The sequence below is a fragment of the Xenia sp. Carnegie-2017 genome, unplaced genomic scaffold (genome assembly GCF_021976095.1).
Source record: "Xenia sp. Carnegie-2017 unplaced genomic scaffold, XeniaSp_v1 HiC_scaffold_16, whole genome shotgun sequence".
Classification (NCBI taxonomy): Eukaryota; Metazoa; Cnidaria; class Anthozoa; order Malacalcyonacea; family Xeniidae; genus Xenia; species Xenia sp. Carnegie-2017.
In genome coordinates, this window is record NW_025813469.1 from 13,380,171 (window position 1) to 13,394,430 (window position 14,260).

General features: G+C 35.3%; 2 protein-coding genes and 1 long non-coding RNA gene across 3 annotated transcripts; 1 reads left to right on the forward strand and 2 right to left on the reverse strand.

Annotated features, from left to right (window-relative positions):
* Positions 1 to 1,344: 1,344 nt before the first annotated feature.
* Positions 1,345 to 1,977, forward strand: LOC124435878. Its single transcript, XR_006945202.1, has 2 exons — positions 1,345 to 1,375; positions 1,511 to 1,977. It is a non-coding gene; the product is annotated as an uncharacterized LOC124435878 (long non-coding RNA).
* An 8,982-nt stretch (positions 1,978 to 10,959) lies between these two features.
* On the reverse strand, positions 10,960 to 11,910 carry LOC124436120 (kelch-like protein 12). The gene has a single exon (XM_046986046.1). It carries the CDS (start codon positions 11,908 to 11,910, stop codon positions 10,960 to 10,962), a length of 951 nt encoding a protein of 316 aa, XP_046842002.1.
* Positions 11,911 to 12,284: 374 nt separating this feature from the next.
* On the reverse strand, positions 12,285 to 12,674 carry LOC124436122 (TNF receptor-associated factor family protein DDB_G0273435/DDB_G0273505-like). Its single transcript, XM_046986048.1, has one exon. The coding sequence runs from the start codon at positions 12,672 to 12,674 to the stop codon at positions 12,285 to 12,287; it is 390 nt and encodes a 129-aa protein (XP_046842004.1).
* Positions 12,675 to 14,260: the final 1,586 nt, after the last annotated feature.

Genomic DNA, 14,260 nt, shown 5'->3' on the forward strand with positions numbered 1-14,260 from the left:
CGTGAATTGTTCACAGTATGAGAGCTCCAAAACCTGGGGAGAGGTTTGTCATTCATATTACGTAAAGTCTTGTTCTTATCCAAAACTCACATAGCCACAATCTATGGAGGTGATCTCCGCCAAAATTAAAAGCCATATTTTCGATTGCTAATGCGCATTTTGTCCTTTGCAATGTGCATTTTGTCCTGTAATGCATTTTGTCTTGATCATATTGCATTCTGAAATTTCATAATCGGATTTTGTCCTGTTCAATTTCCGTTAAAACGCATTTTGTTATTACATTCCATTATGATGACGTAACATTATTCGTGACTCGCAGAACATCATTTTACTCGATCACATTATAATTTATTTATAATTTATTTTCTTCATGCGGAAATATAAATGAAAACAAAATAAACCAATTGTTTTACCTACAAGTCTACAACCCTAAAACGGCAGACAGGTTATACTTTGTAAGACTCCTTCGCAACTCTATTTTGGTTGTATTGCTGACCTCGAAGGAAGTCCAGATCGGGATTTTGCGTTTTTGGTCATAAGAAACTTAACGAACGAGTTTCCCAATCTTGGCTACAAACGTATTCCAGGATTGCTGTTAGAAGAGGTTTGCGAATTCAGCAGGATAGGATTCGTGAAATGATGCGAAGAGTTGATCCAGGTACATTGTTTCGTGCTTTGTCTCTTACAGCAGTGAACAGACGTAAGTATCATGTTACTAGCCCCTTGTCACTTTGGCATGTTGATGGCAATCACAAATTGATTAGGTGGGCTACTAAAAAATACCTATTCGGGGCGTTAATAAATCTCAGTTTTGCATACAAATGTGCTAGTAGTTTCATATTTTTAGATGGAGATTTGTGACTCATGCAGGAATAGATGGCTATTCACGTTTGCTGGTATTTATTCGCTGTAGCACAAACAATCGAGCTGATACAGTTCTAAGACTATTTCTATCTGGTGTATCTCAATATGGACTGCCATCCAGAGTAAGAACTGATAAAGGAGGGGAAAATGTTGGTATTGCTCAATTTATGTTAAACCACCATTTACGAGGACCTGGTCGCAGTCATATTACCGGAAGAAGTGTGCACAACCAACGGATTGAGCGCTTTTGGCGAGATCTTTTTGTTGGTTGTACAAGTCTTTTTTATCATTTATTCTATCATATGGAAAGTAATGGAATATTGGATCCATCAAATGAAGAACATGTGTTTTCATTGCATTATGTGTTTTGTCCAATTATTAACAGAAATTTGGAAATTTTCCAGGAAGGTTACAATAGATCTCCCATAAGAACAGAAAGAAATCTATCACCTGAACAGCTATGGATCCAAGGATCTTCCTAGCCAATAATTCAAACGACCATATACAGCAGGTATTTTATATTTTATGCAATAACTCATGACTTTATTTTTTAGACTACACTTTACATTATAATCATCAGACTGGATCCAAAGCTAATTGATGTATGTTGAAGTCAGAATCTAATTTAATGTTCCAATTCACTAAGGTAAACCAAGAATTTCCACCCACCTTTACACAAAACTACGCATGTCATGAAACAGATCAGCAACATGTGATTGTTCCAGAAACCAACATTCCATTGAATGAAATAGATCTTGATGAGCTGCAAAGAACCATTAATCCTTTAAGGCCTTCTAATCATAATGGTGCTGACATATACATTGAGGTGCTTCAGTTTATAAATACCAGACTGCACCAGGAAGACGAGTGACATTGTGAACTCACAAAACAAGAAAAGCTACTTGACCTATTGTTCATTGGTGTCAATTCAGATAATAAAAAAGAAGATATGTATGGCAACGAAGGCTATAAATTTTGCATTATGTTGATTATTTCAACATTTTAGCAGAAAATGTTTTTTAGCACATAAATGCTGATGCACTGACATAACAAAATTTAATGAAACATTAACATATTCACTTTAAGTCTTTAACTATAAAAATGATATCCAAAACAAAGAATGAAAATATTTCAATTTAGTGCATCATCCATATTAGTTGTAACAAGCTATGTTATTGCTGAAAGAAATGTATAAACTGTTCCAAGATCAAATATTGGTAAATCCTCTTGAACCAAATTGCAAAGCCCTATCCAGTTTAGCTTTCAGTTCATCGAAGTTTTCATAACATGGAAGAACTAACAAATGAAAACAAGTTCCACTTTCTGGCAGCAGAGTACGATCTTTTGTTCTGTCAACTTTGAGAATGCAGGATTGCACCATTTGCAGGCAGTAAATCACACCCAGTCCAAAAAGACAACAGATCTTTAAGATTTGCCCTAGGAATGGATAAGTATTAAAGTATTAATATAACTAGTACCTCAAACAGTCAAGCAAAGGTCCAATTTAAAAGCAAGAAAATATTACTGACATTGATATTGTTCAAACAGATAAAGTTACTGCTGCTCCAACATATGATATATAATCAGTTGTGGTGCAAATATTAAAAAGCAAACCATATTCACACAAAAGAAACACATACATAGACTGACTACAACCAATTACAACCTTCCCTGCATCTTTCTACCAAAACACTTACCACTAGTTGTCCCATCAATTAGATCAATGTATTGTTTCAAAAACAACATCAGTTGATTACAATGAACGCCTTCTTCTTCAATTTCAATAATTCTTTTTAAGTCGTCTTTATGAATAATAGAAGCAGTTGATTGTGGAAAAAGCTGAGGTTGAACAACATCTTTGTGTTTCTTCAGGAAATCAACCAGTCCAAACTCATTCATTCCATCAGATAGATCTTGCAACATCTTGCAACTCATGAGCAGTCGATGAAGAACTAAGACTTGCTGATCCAGAAGAGTCTGGATTCAGTAAATTTGCTGCTCGGCGAAGCAAAGCTGCTGCCTCTCGATTTTCGCTCCATCATCCCCATACCAAAAAATCGTTTCTTTACAGAATACTAAAGTTGCTTCGAAGGACAAAGATCGTGATAGTTATTGCATAAAATATTGCAACAGTATAATTTATTGATATTAACAATTTTTGGCGGTAAAAATTATAAATAAATTATAATGTGATCGAGTAAAATTTGATGTTCTGCGAGTCACGAATAATGTTACGTCATCATAATGGAATGTTTAATAACAAAATGCGTTTTAACGGAAATTGAACAGGACAAAATCCGATTATGATTCCAGAATGCAATATGATCAAGACAAATGCACATTGCAAAGGACAAAATGCACATTGCAAAGGACAAAATGCGCATTAGCAATTGAAAATATGGCTTTTAATTTTGGCGGAGATCACCCTCCATAACAATCACCCTCACCACCATTATCTTATCACACATTAACCCTCACCATCATTTTTATCGCAAACCATCATCACCGTAATCCCCAATCACCCTCACCACGTCCTTTATCCACATTACTCATTTTCATTATCCGTTCCTACTAGAGTGATACCCATGATTGATCACCGCTGACCATTGATGTTGCGCCCTCGGATAACAATGCTCTGAAGGGCATCATACTATTAACAGGAGGTGGAAGGTTAGTGATTTCATTTTAGTGCCTGCCTTTTGATTCCTAGTATGAATCGTGTTTCATTTAAGAAATAAAGATGTTTACTGTGCTTGCTCAGGCTAATGTTACCGAGGAGACCTTCGGGAGTATTCGAGAGTAGATCAGTGCAACTCGAGACCGAAGATCGAGTGCTGCACATGCTCAAGAGTTCTCACAAACGTCTTCTATGTTTGCACAAGTCAGTGCAAAAACGAAAAATATCTTTTATTTCTTTTATAAAATAACAATACTGCGAAACAAGCGAGCATTAAATTTTTCCTCTTGAATTTATTTATAGTCGATTTGCAAATTCTCATTGACTCGTTGATTATTACGATTGATTTGATTAGTAGAGCTCAGATGTGTTTTGCACAGCTAATGCAAACACAGCTCTAGACCAATCAGCGCACGCGTTTCATTCTGTTTATTTTGTAATGTTTGATGAAAGACCACCGTTGTGTGACAGAAGTACAAAGACTCTCATATACACGGGAATTCTAAAATTTTAGACACCGTGCCTAATCATTGGAGCATATAAGTACTAGACATTTCTTCATACCAACCTACAAGGAATTTGAATTTTTGAAATATTTTAGATGACTAACTGCTAGTGATAATAAGACCACCACCTGATAATAGATATTCTATGGGATTGAGAGACCCTCTCATTAGATAAACTTTAACTTAAACGGTCATCGTCTTAGAACAATGCATGGCCAAAGACAGAAGGGATTACTTATCGTACTGAATAACTCACAACATGTTAAATTAAACACGTTCTATAAATATTTACGAACAATAAGCGAGGTAGATTACGTTGAGATGAAAGATTAAGATTTTTCAAATGATTTTGGAAAGGTTACGTGCCCAACAACCCCAAGAAAGGAACATTTTCAGTGATGAACAAACAATAATGTCTCGACTGGTTATCGAAGCACATCATTGTTAGATGATGCAAAGGACAACTTCTACCTGGTTATGTCAGTTTTAAAAGCACTTCAACAACCTGCTCCAGTGGGGTTAGGGTGACTGGGGAGCAGGCTTCAAAATTATGGTTAACCACAACTGACAATTATCCTACCTGAGCTATTGATTTTACAAGAGAGATTTGACAATGGCATTCGAATGGAGCATATAAGTACTAGACATTTCTTCATACCAACCTACATGGAATTTGAATTTGAAATATTTTACATGACTAACTGCTAGTGATTTGGTCAACTACCTGCAAATTAGTAAGGGTAGAGCACCATCATGTGTGCTCTATGGGATTGAGAGCCCCTCGCATTAGATAAAATTTCACTTACTCGGGCACCGTCTTAGAACAATGCATGGCAAAGCTAGAAGGATTACTTATGGTACTGAATTTAAAATGCTGTATTCTTATACAAGTATCTTTAGTTTACAGCTGATGATTGTTTTCAACGAGTATTTGAGATGTGCTCCATGTAAAGGCAGGTTTTTGTTCAAAACCTCTAGAAAGTTATAAGCCAGGGGGACATTGGATTGGTATAGCTCACAACCTGTTAAAATAAACACGTTCTATAAATATTTATGAACAATGCGAGGTAGATTACATTGACATGAAAGTTTGAAGATTTTCGAATGATTTTGGAAAAGTTACGTGCCCAACAACCCTAAGAAAGGAATATTTTCAGTGATGAACAAACAATAATGTCTCGGACTGGTTATCGAAGCACATCATTGTTAGATGATGCAAAAGTCCAAGTTCTACTCTGGTTATGTCAGATTTAAAAGCACTTCAACAACCTGCTCCAGTGGATGTTTCAAGTCTAAAGAAAATTGAGTTAGATAAGAAGAAAGAAGCATGTGTTGGTACGACAAATACACGACGTACTTTAAAAGTTATTGAACATGGGAAAACACGTATGTTGTTTCATTTTATGTAATACACATGTGTTTGCTTTTAACTTTGTGGGCAATTATAACATCAAAATACTGGACGCTGATTGGCCGAATGACTTTGGCTATGTTCTAATTCTTGATATCAGTAGGTATGACGTCATATCTATGAAAAATAATTTCTACAATTATTGACTGACGCCATTAAAAGATGAATTTGAAAAATCAAATAAAGTGATGTTTACCACAGTTTCTAAAAACAATAAACGAAAGCTTTTGAACAAAATTGATGAGGAAAACACTAAAAAAGCGACAAAGCTGGTTTCGAACATATTTACAGCATATTTAAACAAGAAGAACTCAAAAAAACCGTTTGACAATTACAACTAAGGGCAGGTTTCGAAATGTTTTACATTGATGAGTGTAAATAATATTTCAGTTTGTTGAAGTGAATGATAAACAATTATTCAATTTGATGCAACAATTATTCATACCTCTGTCAACGTTATCCGCCCCCAGCTTCGGCAGATGACATTGACCTCGGTCTGAATAATTCTAGATATCATGCTCAACCCCATCTAATAACTGTATTATTAAAATATTAACTTGCTAAACTGTAGGACACTTTGCTGGTATATTTGTGCGTTATAATCGTTTTTCCTAGGAATATTAAATTTCACTGTGTAGCACAAATCACTGTGACTGTCCCACCACCTTATAATGGTTTAAATGACAGAAAAATTACAGTTCGTTAAAATGAAAAACATTAAATGCAGCCAAAACGCAAAACAAAAAAATGAAAGCCAAAATGTACTTTTTTGGACGTACAAAAACCAGGTTACAAACCCTAAACATGGCGACTGTATTATTGATGACGTCATGTTCACATCAAGAATACAAAGTTCTCAGACATAAAATCTCCTCGTTATTTTATTGTCTGAGAGGAAACTGGAAAGGTGGCAAAATTTTCAATCTGAAGCTGCAATAACAAATTGTCATATTTATGTCATTTTAGCCAGTAAATAGCAAGAAACTTATCACGTGATTTCGTACGAGTATACACGTCGTAGATGGTCAAAGCACAGTACACCAACAGCTAATGGTGCAGTTTTCTCATTCTTGTAATTTTACCATGCATATAAAGTATGTCACGTTTTAAATTTTGCTGCGTATAATAATAATGGCAGTACTAACGAAAATTGATATCCAGTTTGGTGTAGTCTTAAGAAATGATTGAATGCTGGTGTTTTAGGGTAATCCTAGCACTAGGGTGCCCCTTAGCGCTCATGTGTTAACGCTATAGTTTTGTGTAGTCTTAAGAAATGATTGAATGTTGGTGTTATTAGGGTAAACCTACGACTACTGTGTCCCTAGCGCGCATGTGTGAACACTACAGTTTGGTGTAGTCTTAAGAAGTGATTGAATGTTTGTGTAATTAGGGTAATCCTACCACTATAGAGTGCCCCTAGTGGCGCATGTGTGAACGCTACAGTTTGGTGTAGTCTTAAGAAGTGCTTGAATGTTGGTGCTATTAGTGCAAGCCTACCACAAGGGTGCCCTAGCGCATGTGTGAACTCTACTTATAAACATATTTACGTAGGGTGACTCACTTTCTGGGATAACCCTTGTGCTGGGTTACCGTACCTCCATGTAAATAGTCTCTAAGCAAATTGCTTTTATATATTTAAAGTGTTTATATTACGAACTTTAGCCCCCCCTTTTTTATTAGCTAAATTGAAAGACCTTGTTTCAGTGATTTTAAATCTGCAATTATAATTGAAATTGGATTGGTGAAAGTGATTTTACGGACGTTCAAAGTCACGATTTTCAGCATTTTTTTTGCGAACTTTTTGATCGGTATGCTAATGACTTGTGACGTAGAAAGTTGAACACATATATCAACATGGCGTATTATACTAGTAATCTTAATAAGAAACGCGGAGGAAAACGCTGTGTTGCTGGCGGACCTAATCAAATTAGTTGCGCCAATGATTCAAAAACCGAAGGAATGCCGATGCATCTGTTTCCAAAAAGAAACAGGTTTTGCGTAAACATAGACCGGGTTTTGAGGCTTCCTCACCTCGTGTCTGTGTTCTGCGCATTTTGACGATTCTTGTTTTGACCTTAATTTGAGCGTGCAAGTCAAGCACAAAAGAAGGTTGAAGAAAGACGCTATCCCAACCATTGACGTGGCTGGGATTCGTGAACCATTACAGGACGAAATAACCAATTGAAAGCGGAGACAAGTAAGTTTACGCTTGTTTATGTTAATTTTTTCTTTTGTCATATGTAAATTCGATATAAGTTTTGTAGATTATTCGACATACTCTCCATAAGCCATCGATGAAGGAAACATGTTCTCTCGATGAGGAAGTACCATCTACTAGTGATGGGGCTGAGCATGTTGAAGTATGCACTGGGGAAGCAAACGATTCGCCATTTGAACGGCTTGCAATTTTCCATTTTTACATTTATGCTATGATTTAATTCTATATATTTTTTCTTTTGTCTTTTTTCCAAAACTGACATTGAAGAAAAGATTTTCTCTCATTTAATTCTTTCAGCTTAACCTCTCAGTAGTTGCACCAATTTATTTTTATTGTTCACTCTTGTTTCAAACCATTAAACTGCATGTCAACTTATATAGTGCATCCATGTATCTCCTATTTGGTTTTCATCTAGGCATATTTCCTGACCATTCCAAACTCAGCAAAGAAGGTCAACAGTCTCTACAGTGCACAAGTTAAAGACTATTCCATCATCGCCCTCTGATGTATGTAACCTGTTGTGTTACCACTTGGATATGCTTTCCGAATAAAGTGGTAAACACAAGCAGGTAAAGGCCGAGTATTCTCCCATCCCATAGACCCACAAACCATCGCATTAACCATCTGTATGCCACAGCTCTCAAGTACCTGAAGTAAATAAAAGGTTGGACTAATTATTGTTGATGAAACAATGTTGATGATAACATTGTTTCTCATACAATTTACAATCTTACATTTTAATGATTGTGATGTTTAAGGCGATAAGCACGTCCATTCCTATCTCTCAATAGTGGCCCGACGTTTTCAAGAACAGCCTCAGAACTAAAGGCCCAAATTTGGCATGCTGTGTTATGCATGATTCTTTCTCAATGCTGCCATCGAATGTCATTTTCTGCAAAGCTGGTCCTATTTCCTTACAGCATCTGTACTCTAATGCCTTCTAACAAATCGGTATGACAGCATTGACAATTACACCTGAAACGTGGGAGCATTGTGGTTTATAAAGTAACTTTATGCTCATTACAAACAGGAGAAAACAACAACTTACCATTCACCGAGTGGAATTACGCCATCACTTCGTTGTTCTAATGTCGCAGGGAGAATTCCATCGAGATCATCTGGAGTATGCACTTCATCACCATCTCCTGCGAGCGGTTCATCATCATATGCTAAGTCGTTTCAATGCTCGACATAACCCACGGATTCCGAGCTCGAATCAGATACGCATTCAGACATCGAATTCGAATTATCTGAGCACTGATTTGAAGCCATACTTTCCGGAAAATTGATATTTTTTTAATATTTTATTGAAAATACTGTCATTACTTGTTTTTAAGACAAAAAAAACGACAACAAAATCACCTCCTATAATATAATATTATATTGACGGAAACAGACGTGTTAAACTATCTACGTCACAAGTATCAATATGGCGTCGTAAAAAATTCGCAAATAGTACTCGACTTTGGAGGCAAAATTAAGGAACTTATATTTATCTGTTTAAGTCCAGCGACATGTCATAGTTCTTCAAATAATCCAAATTTTCAATGAAGCTCATAAAAAAGGGGGGCTAAAATTCGTAATATAAGCACTTTAAACATGGATTTCAAAATAGCAAATACCATGGTGAATGGTTATAATAACAATGTAATAGCTCTTAAAGAACTGTTTTAACCAGAAAGCTAGCCCAACAATTCAAAGGAACCGTTATTTACAGCTAGAAAGAGACACTATGCATTTCGGCAGACTACTCGTCAGGTGTCAACGTCTGCTAAATGAGAAACTCCAAATCATGCTATATTTATAATGTCATAAAGGTCAATGTCATCCCTATTTTAGAGAGACATTTACCTAAAAACACTGACAGATTAAACATAATTCATATAGAAAGACTATGCATTTAGAAAATAACGTTCAATGAGTCTCTGAAGAGTATTTATAATGTTAGTTATAGTCATGTCATCCCTATTTAGAGATGACACTTAACATTGACACAGAAAGACGTATGTCGGCAAGACAGATTGTCAATTTAATTAATACCGACTTCATGAACGAGCGACATTTTTAATAATTTTAGTTTTATCAGAATAAGCATTAGAGCGAGTGTTGCTCAAAAGATGTTTTCCAATCGCTGAATCACATAGAATCGGATTTTCACTTTTACACCCACGTTTTGGTAGTTGTCGTAAAGGAACAGTTTTATTCCTGACAGAAGCTGGTACATGCTCTTTTATTCTCTAGGCCTCTAATGACATTGAGAAGGAAACTAAAAATATCACTGAGAGTTTTTTTTTTGCATGCAATGTGGTCTTTATATTCTAAAAAAGAACTATACTTCCACCCACTCCCAAAGAGTATCTCCCTTCTCAAATATCAAGCAATGTAGTCCACGAGTTTAAATGTGAGTGTGATGCTCGCTATGTAGGTAGGACTTCTCAAAGGTTGAGTGAAAGAATAAAAGAACATGTACCAGCTTCTGTCAGAATAAACTGTTCCTTTACGACAACTACCAAACGTGGGTGTAAAAATAAAAATACGATTCTATGTGATTCAGCAATTGGAAAACATCTGTTAAGCAACACTCGCTCTACCAATGCTTATTCTGATGAAAACTTTAAAATTATTAAAAAATGTCGCTCGTTATTCCAGATAGGCGTCATGGAGTCGGTATTAATTAAATTGACTAATCCTGTCCTTTGCCGACAAAAGGATTACGTGTTTAATCTGTCTCTGTTTTAAGTGTCATCTTTAAAAATAGGGATGACATTGACCTTTTGTAACATTATAAATGTAGCATGATTTGGAGTTTCTCATTTAGCAGACGTTGACATCTGACGAGTAGTCTGCCGAAATGCATAGTGTCTCTTTCTAGCTGTAAATAACGGTTCCTTTGAATTGTTGGGTTAGTTTTATGGTTAAAACAGTTCTTTTAAGAACTATTATATTGTTATTATCACCATTCACCATGGTATTTGCTATTTTAAAATCCATCTTTAAGTTTGTCACCACGACAAAGTCTCTGTTTCATTATTTTATATATTTCATGTAAAATAGTCGAAACAAATTCAACGCATAATTTAATAATGATGTAAGCAAAGCCATGTAATATATTTGAAAAATACCATTTATATAATACAGTATGTATATCATTAAAGTGAATCAGTGGAGAAATAATTTTTCAACAAGCTATAAAGGTTTACACATTTAACTTTACATATTTATCATCCAGTGTAAGCTACAAGAATTTTTAGTAAGTTATAACGTTTGATGAACGTTTTCTTGCTTATACATACTTTTGTCCAAAAGGTAAAACTTTGGCTACGGACAAGTATCGTGGATCGTTCATTGAAGGAAGATATGTCCATGAAGAACTACTTCCCATTTTAAAACATTCCACTGAATGAAGATAATTACCTTTATCATTCACACCTCCCATGACAACAATTGTATCACCTGTTATAACTGCACAACACCCCTGTCTCTTTTCCAACATGGATGGTAAGACTGTAATCTTACCTGTTTTGCTGTCATACATGATAACACTGTTCAATTTTTCTCTTCCATCATAACCTCCAAGAAGAACAACTTGATCTCTCCATTGAACTGTTGCCATTTGAGTCAATGGATAAGTTAATGGAGGCATTTCCTTAAATGTAAGAGTCCTTGGACCAAATTCCAAAACACTGGACAAAACTTTCCGATCTTTTCCATCTCCTCCAAAAATAAGAACTTTATCATCAACAACAACAGCTCCATAGCACTGACGTGGTTCAGGCATATGACACAACTCTTTCAAAACATGAAATGTTGTACCATTTATCTTTATTTCACTGATCAAATCTGATAGTCGTTTGCCAATAATGCATCCTCCAATGTGAAGGATTTGTTGTTTATAAACAACAGTTTGATTATCCCAACATTCATAAGGAAGCTCTGCAGGAAATATCTTCCATGTCAAAGGAGACTGTTTTATATTCAATGTCTCCATTGACTTGCAGCAATATCCTCCAACAACAAATAAATTATTCTTATAAATAAACGATGAAGCCCGCCTGTGTTCATTTTCCATTGATGCAATGTTAAACCATTTCTCCTCCTTCCATGAAAATATTTCAACACTCTTAATGGAATCTTGTGTGTAACCTCCAGCAATCAAAATATCACCTTTTACAGAGTTCATCACCATTTCAATTGATGATGGCAATGTTTGAACATGTTGTTCATTTATATTCATCTTTTCTAACATTTGAAACATCACGGTTTTCATTTCTTTCATTTCTTTGGTCACTGCAGAAAGATTTTGTTGAAGATCTTTTATTTCTTTCCTTGATTCCATCATTTCTTTGGTCACTGTAGAAAGATTTTGTTGAACATTTTCTACTTCCCTTCTAGATTCCATCATTTCTTTATACTGAGATGTCAATGGTTTCACTGATTCTTTTACTTCAATAAATTCTTCGTCTATTTTCCTGCTTAAGTTGTTCATTTGCATTTCCATTTTGTCTTCAAAACTTCGTTGAAACATTTCGCTAATCTCTCGAAAGTCGTGAGAAGCAATCTTTCTGTATTCACATAATTCAGTTTCATGTTTAATCTTGTCTCGTTTGTTTATTTCCAGACCACAACGTTCATTAGACACAACACTGGAGCAAAACCACAATTTTCAACATGTCTTTCAAGATCTTCGACATTTATAAATTCAGGACAACCACGACTGGCGTAGTCGCAGTTGATCTTTAACTTTGAAATCACGTTATTTATAACACGCGCTGGATGAAGCGTAGCTACAGTTAAATTATCTTGACATTGAGGACATCTTTGTGCATTAACTCGTAGATGTTCTTCAATACATTCACGACAAAAACTGTGTTGATTATGGCACATTCTGGCATCTTTCATGACATTCAGACAAATTGAACAGTAAAAATTTTCATCAACAGCAATCTTAAATCTCGATTCTTCATATCCACTTTCATAAACATTAGGACGACAAGCCATTTCATACGTCTTCCTATACAATTTAATATCAAAATTAATCCAGGAGTTGACGAAATTTTGTTATCACTAAAAGTTGAAGCTAAAAGATAGGTTAAAATTTTCAGTCTACGTTTGATAAACACGGAAGCTGAGAGCAAAGCATAACAACGCCTAGTTTTATATTTTAACATATTTATATTAAGCAAAACAAAGACAAAAGATAAAACAAAGTAATGCAATGAAGCACATCAAGAAAAAAAAACACAACTGAGGTCAAAGTTTTTAAGGTCAAAGAAGTAGAGCTTTAGTCAATCCCATAAGGCAGTTCGATCTCGGTGTAAAAACATCCTAACTTCAAGGTTATTTGTTGTAGTAAAATTACGTCTTTTCTTATAATGCAGAATTAACATTAATCCAAGAGTTGACGATTGTTACGTTTTCAGCTCAAAACTACATTTGTTTAGTCTGAATCACTGGTTGAAAGTCTGAAACTCATTCGTTTTTGGTGGCACCCTAAATTCATTACCTTTCTTTATTTCACTGTCAATATTTCTAATCATTTTAGATACGATGATCATGCTTATATAACACAAGGAAACATGTTTCAAGACACAAGGAAAACATATTAAACAAAGATTGTTGCATCCAATTTTGCAAATTAAAAGTTTAGACATCTTTTGTGAATAAGTTCTAACAAATAAATTATTGATAACATTCAAAATGCTAAATGGAACAGACAAAAGAGTGCAAGAATGGGAAAAATGACCATGTTAAGAATACCTTAGGTGATGAGAGATTCCTTTTGTCGTAGTTAGCCTGCAGTTAGCCACTTAATTAGACTTTCTTGTCTGCAAGTTTCTTCCTTTGTCCCAGGCCACAAGTAGTGCATCTTTAAAATCGTTTAGGCCGTAACTGTGGTTCTATTGAATTACTAGTCAGTGGCAGGAACTAGGGGCCGTAGACACCCCAGTGCACTACACCTCCATGTCCCTATCATTGAGCTCTAAAAGACCTGGAGGGGCAAAGGGGCCTGGGCCTCGTGGTCAAAAACATGGCGGTAATGGCGGATTTTGGTTGTCAAAACTTCCACTTTGAGAAAAATTTTTAACATTCGCTCCCTCCCGAAACCGGAACTCTAACACTGCTCATAGTAATGACAACCAGCCAAAACAACCACGATACCGTAAGCATAAAATATTGAAAATAATGCTTCAGGTTTTTGTGAAATAGACATACACATTTAAATGAGGTAAATCTACTGTAAAATAACGTATATTTTTTCAAGTATTGCTTTAGCTATATTAGAAATAAATATAAAACGGCATTCTTTACACTGTCAATGTGTCGTTAAGCTTTAATGCATAATCCCATGCGCATTGCTTGTGTTTTTGACTGTTTGTTAAAAGCTTGGTGCAACTGTCTTTCTTGAATAGATGGGTAAATCTTACTTAAAATGTCCAAAAAGGAGTTAGAAAAGTTAGCTTACCCCTACGACTTAAGTCAACTGGAAATATATTATAAGTAGGTATGTAATTTTTTTGAGTTTTTTTTGGTAGGATTGATTCTGGGTGTCTTATAAAGTATTATGATATTCTGATAAATCTACT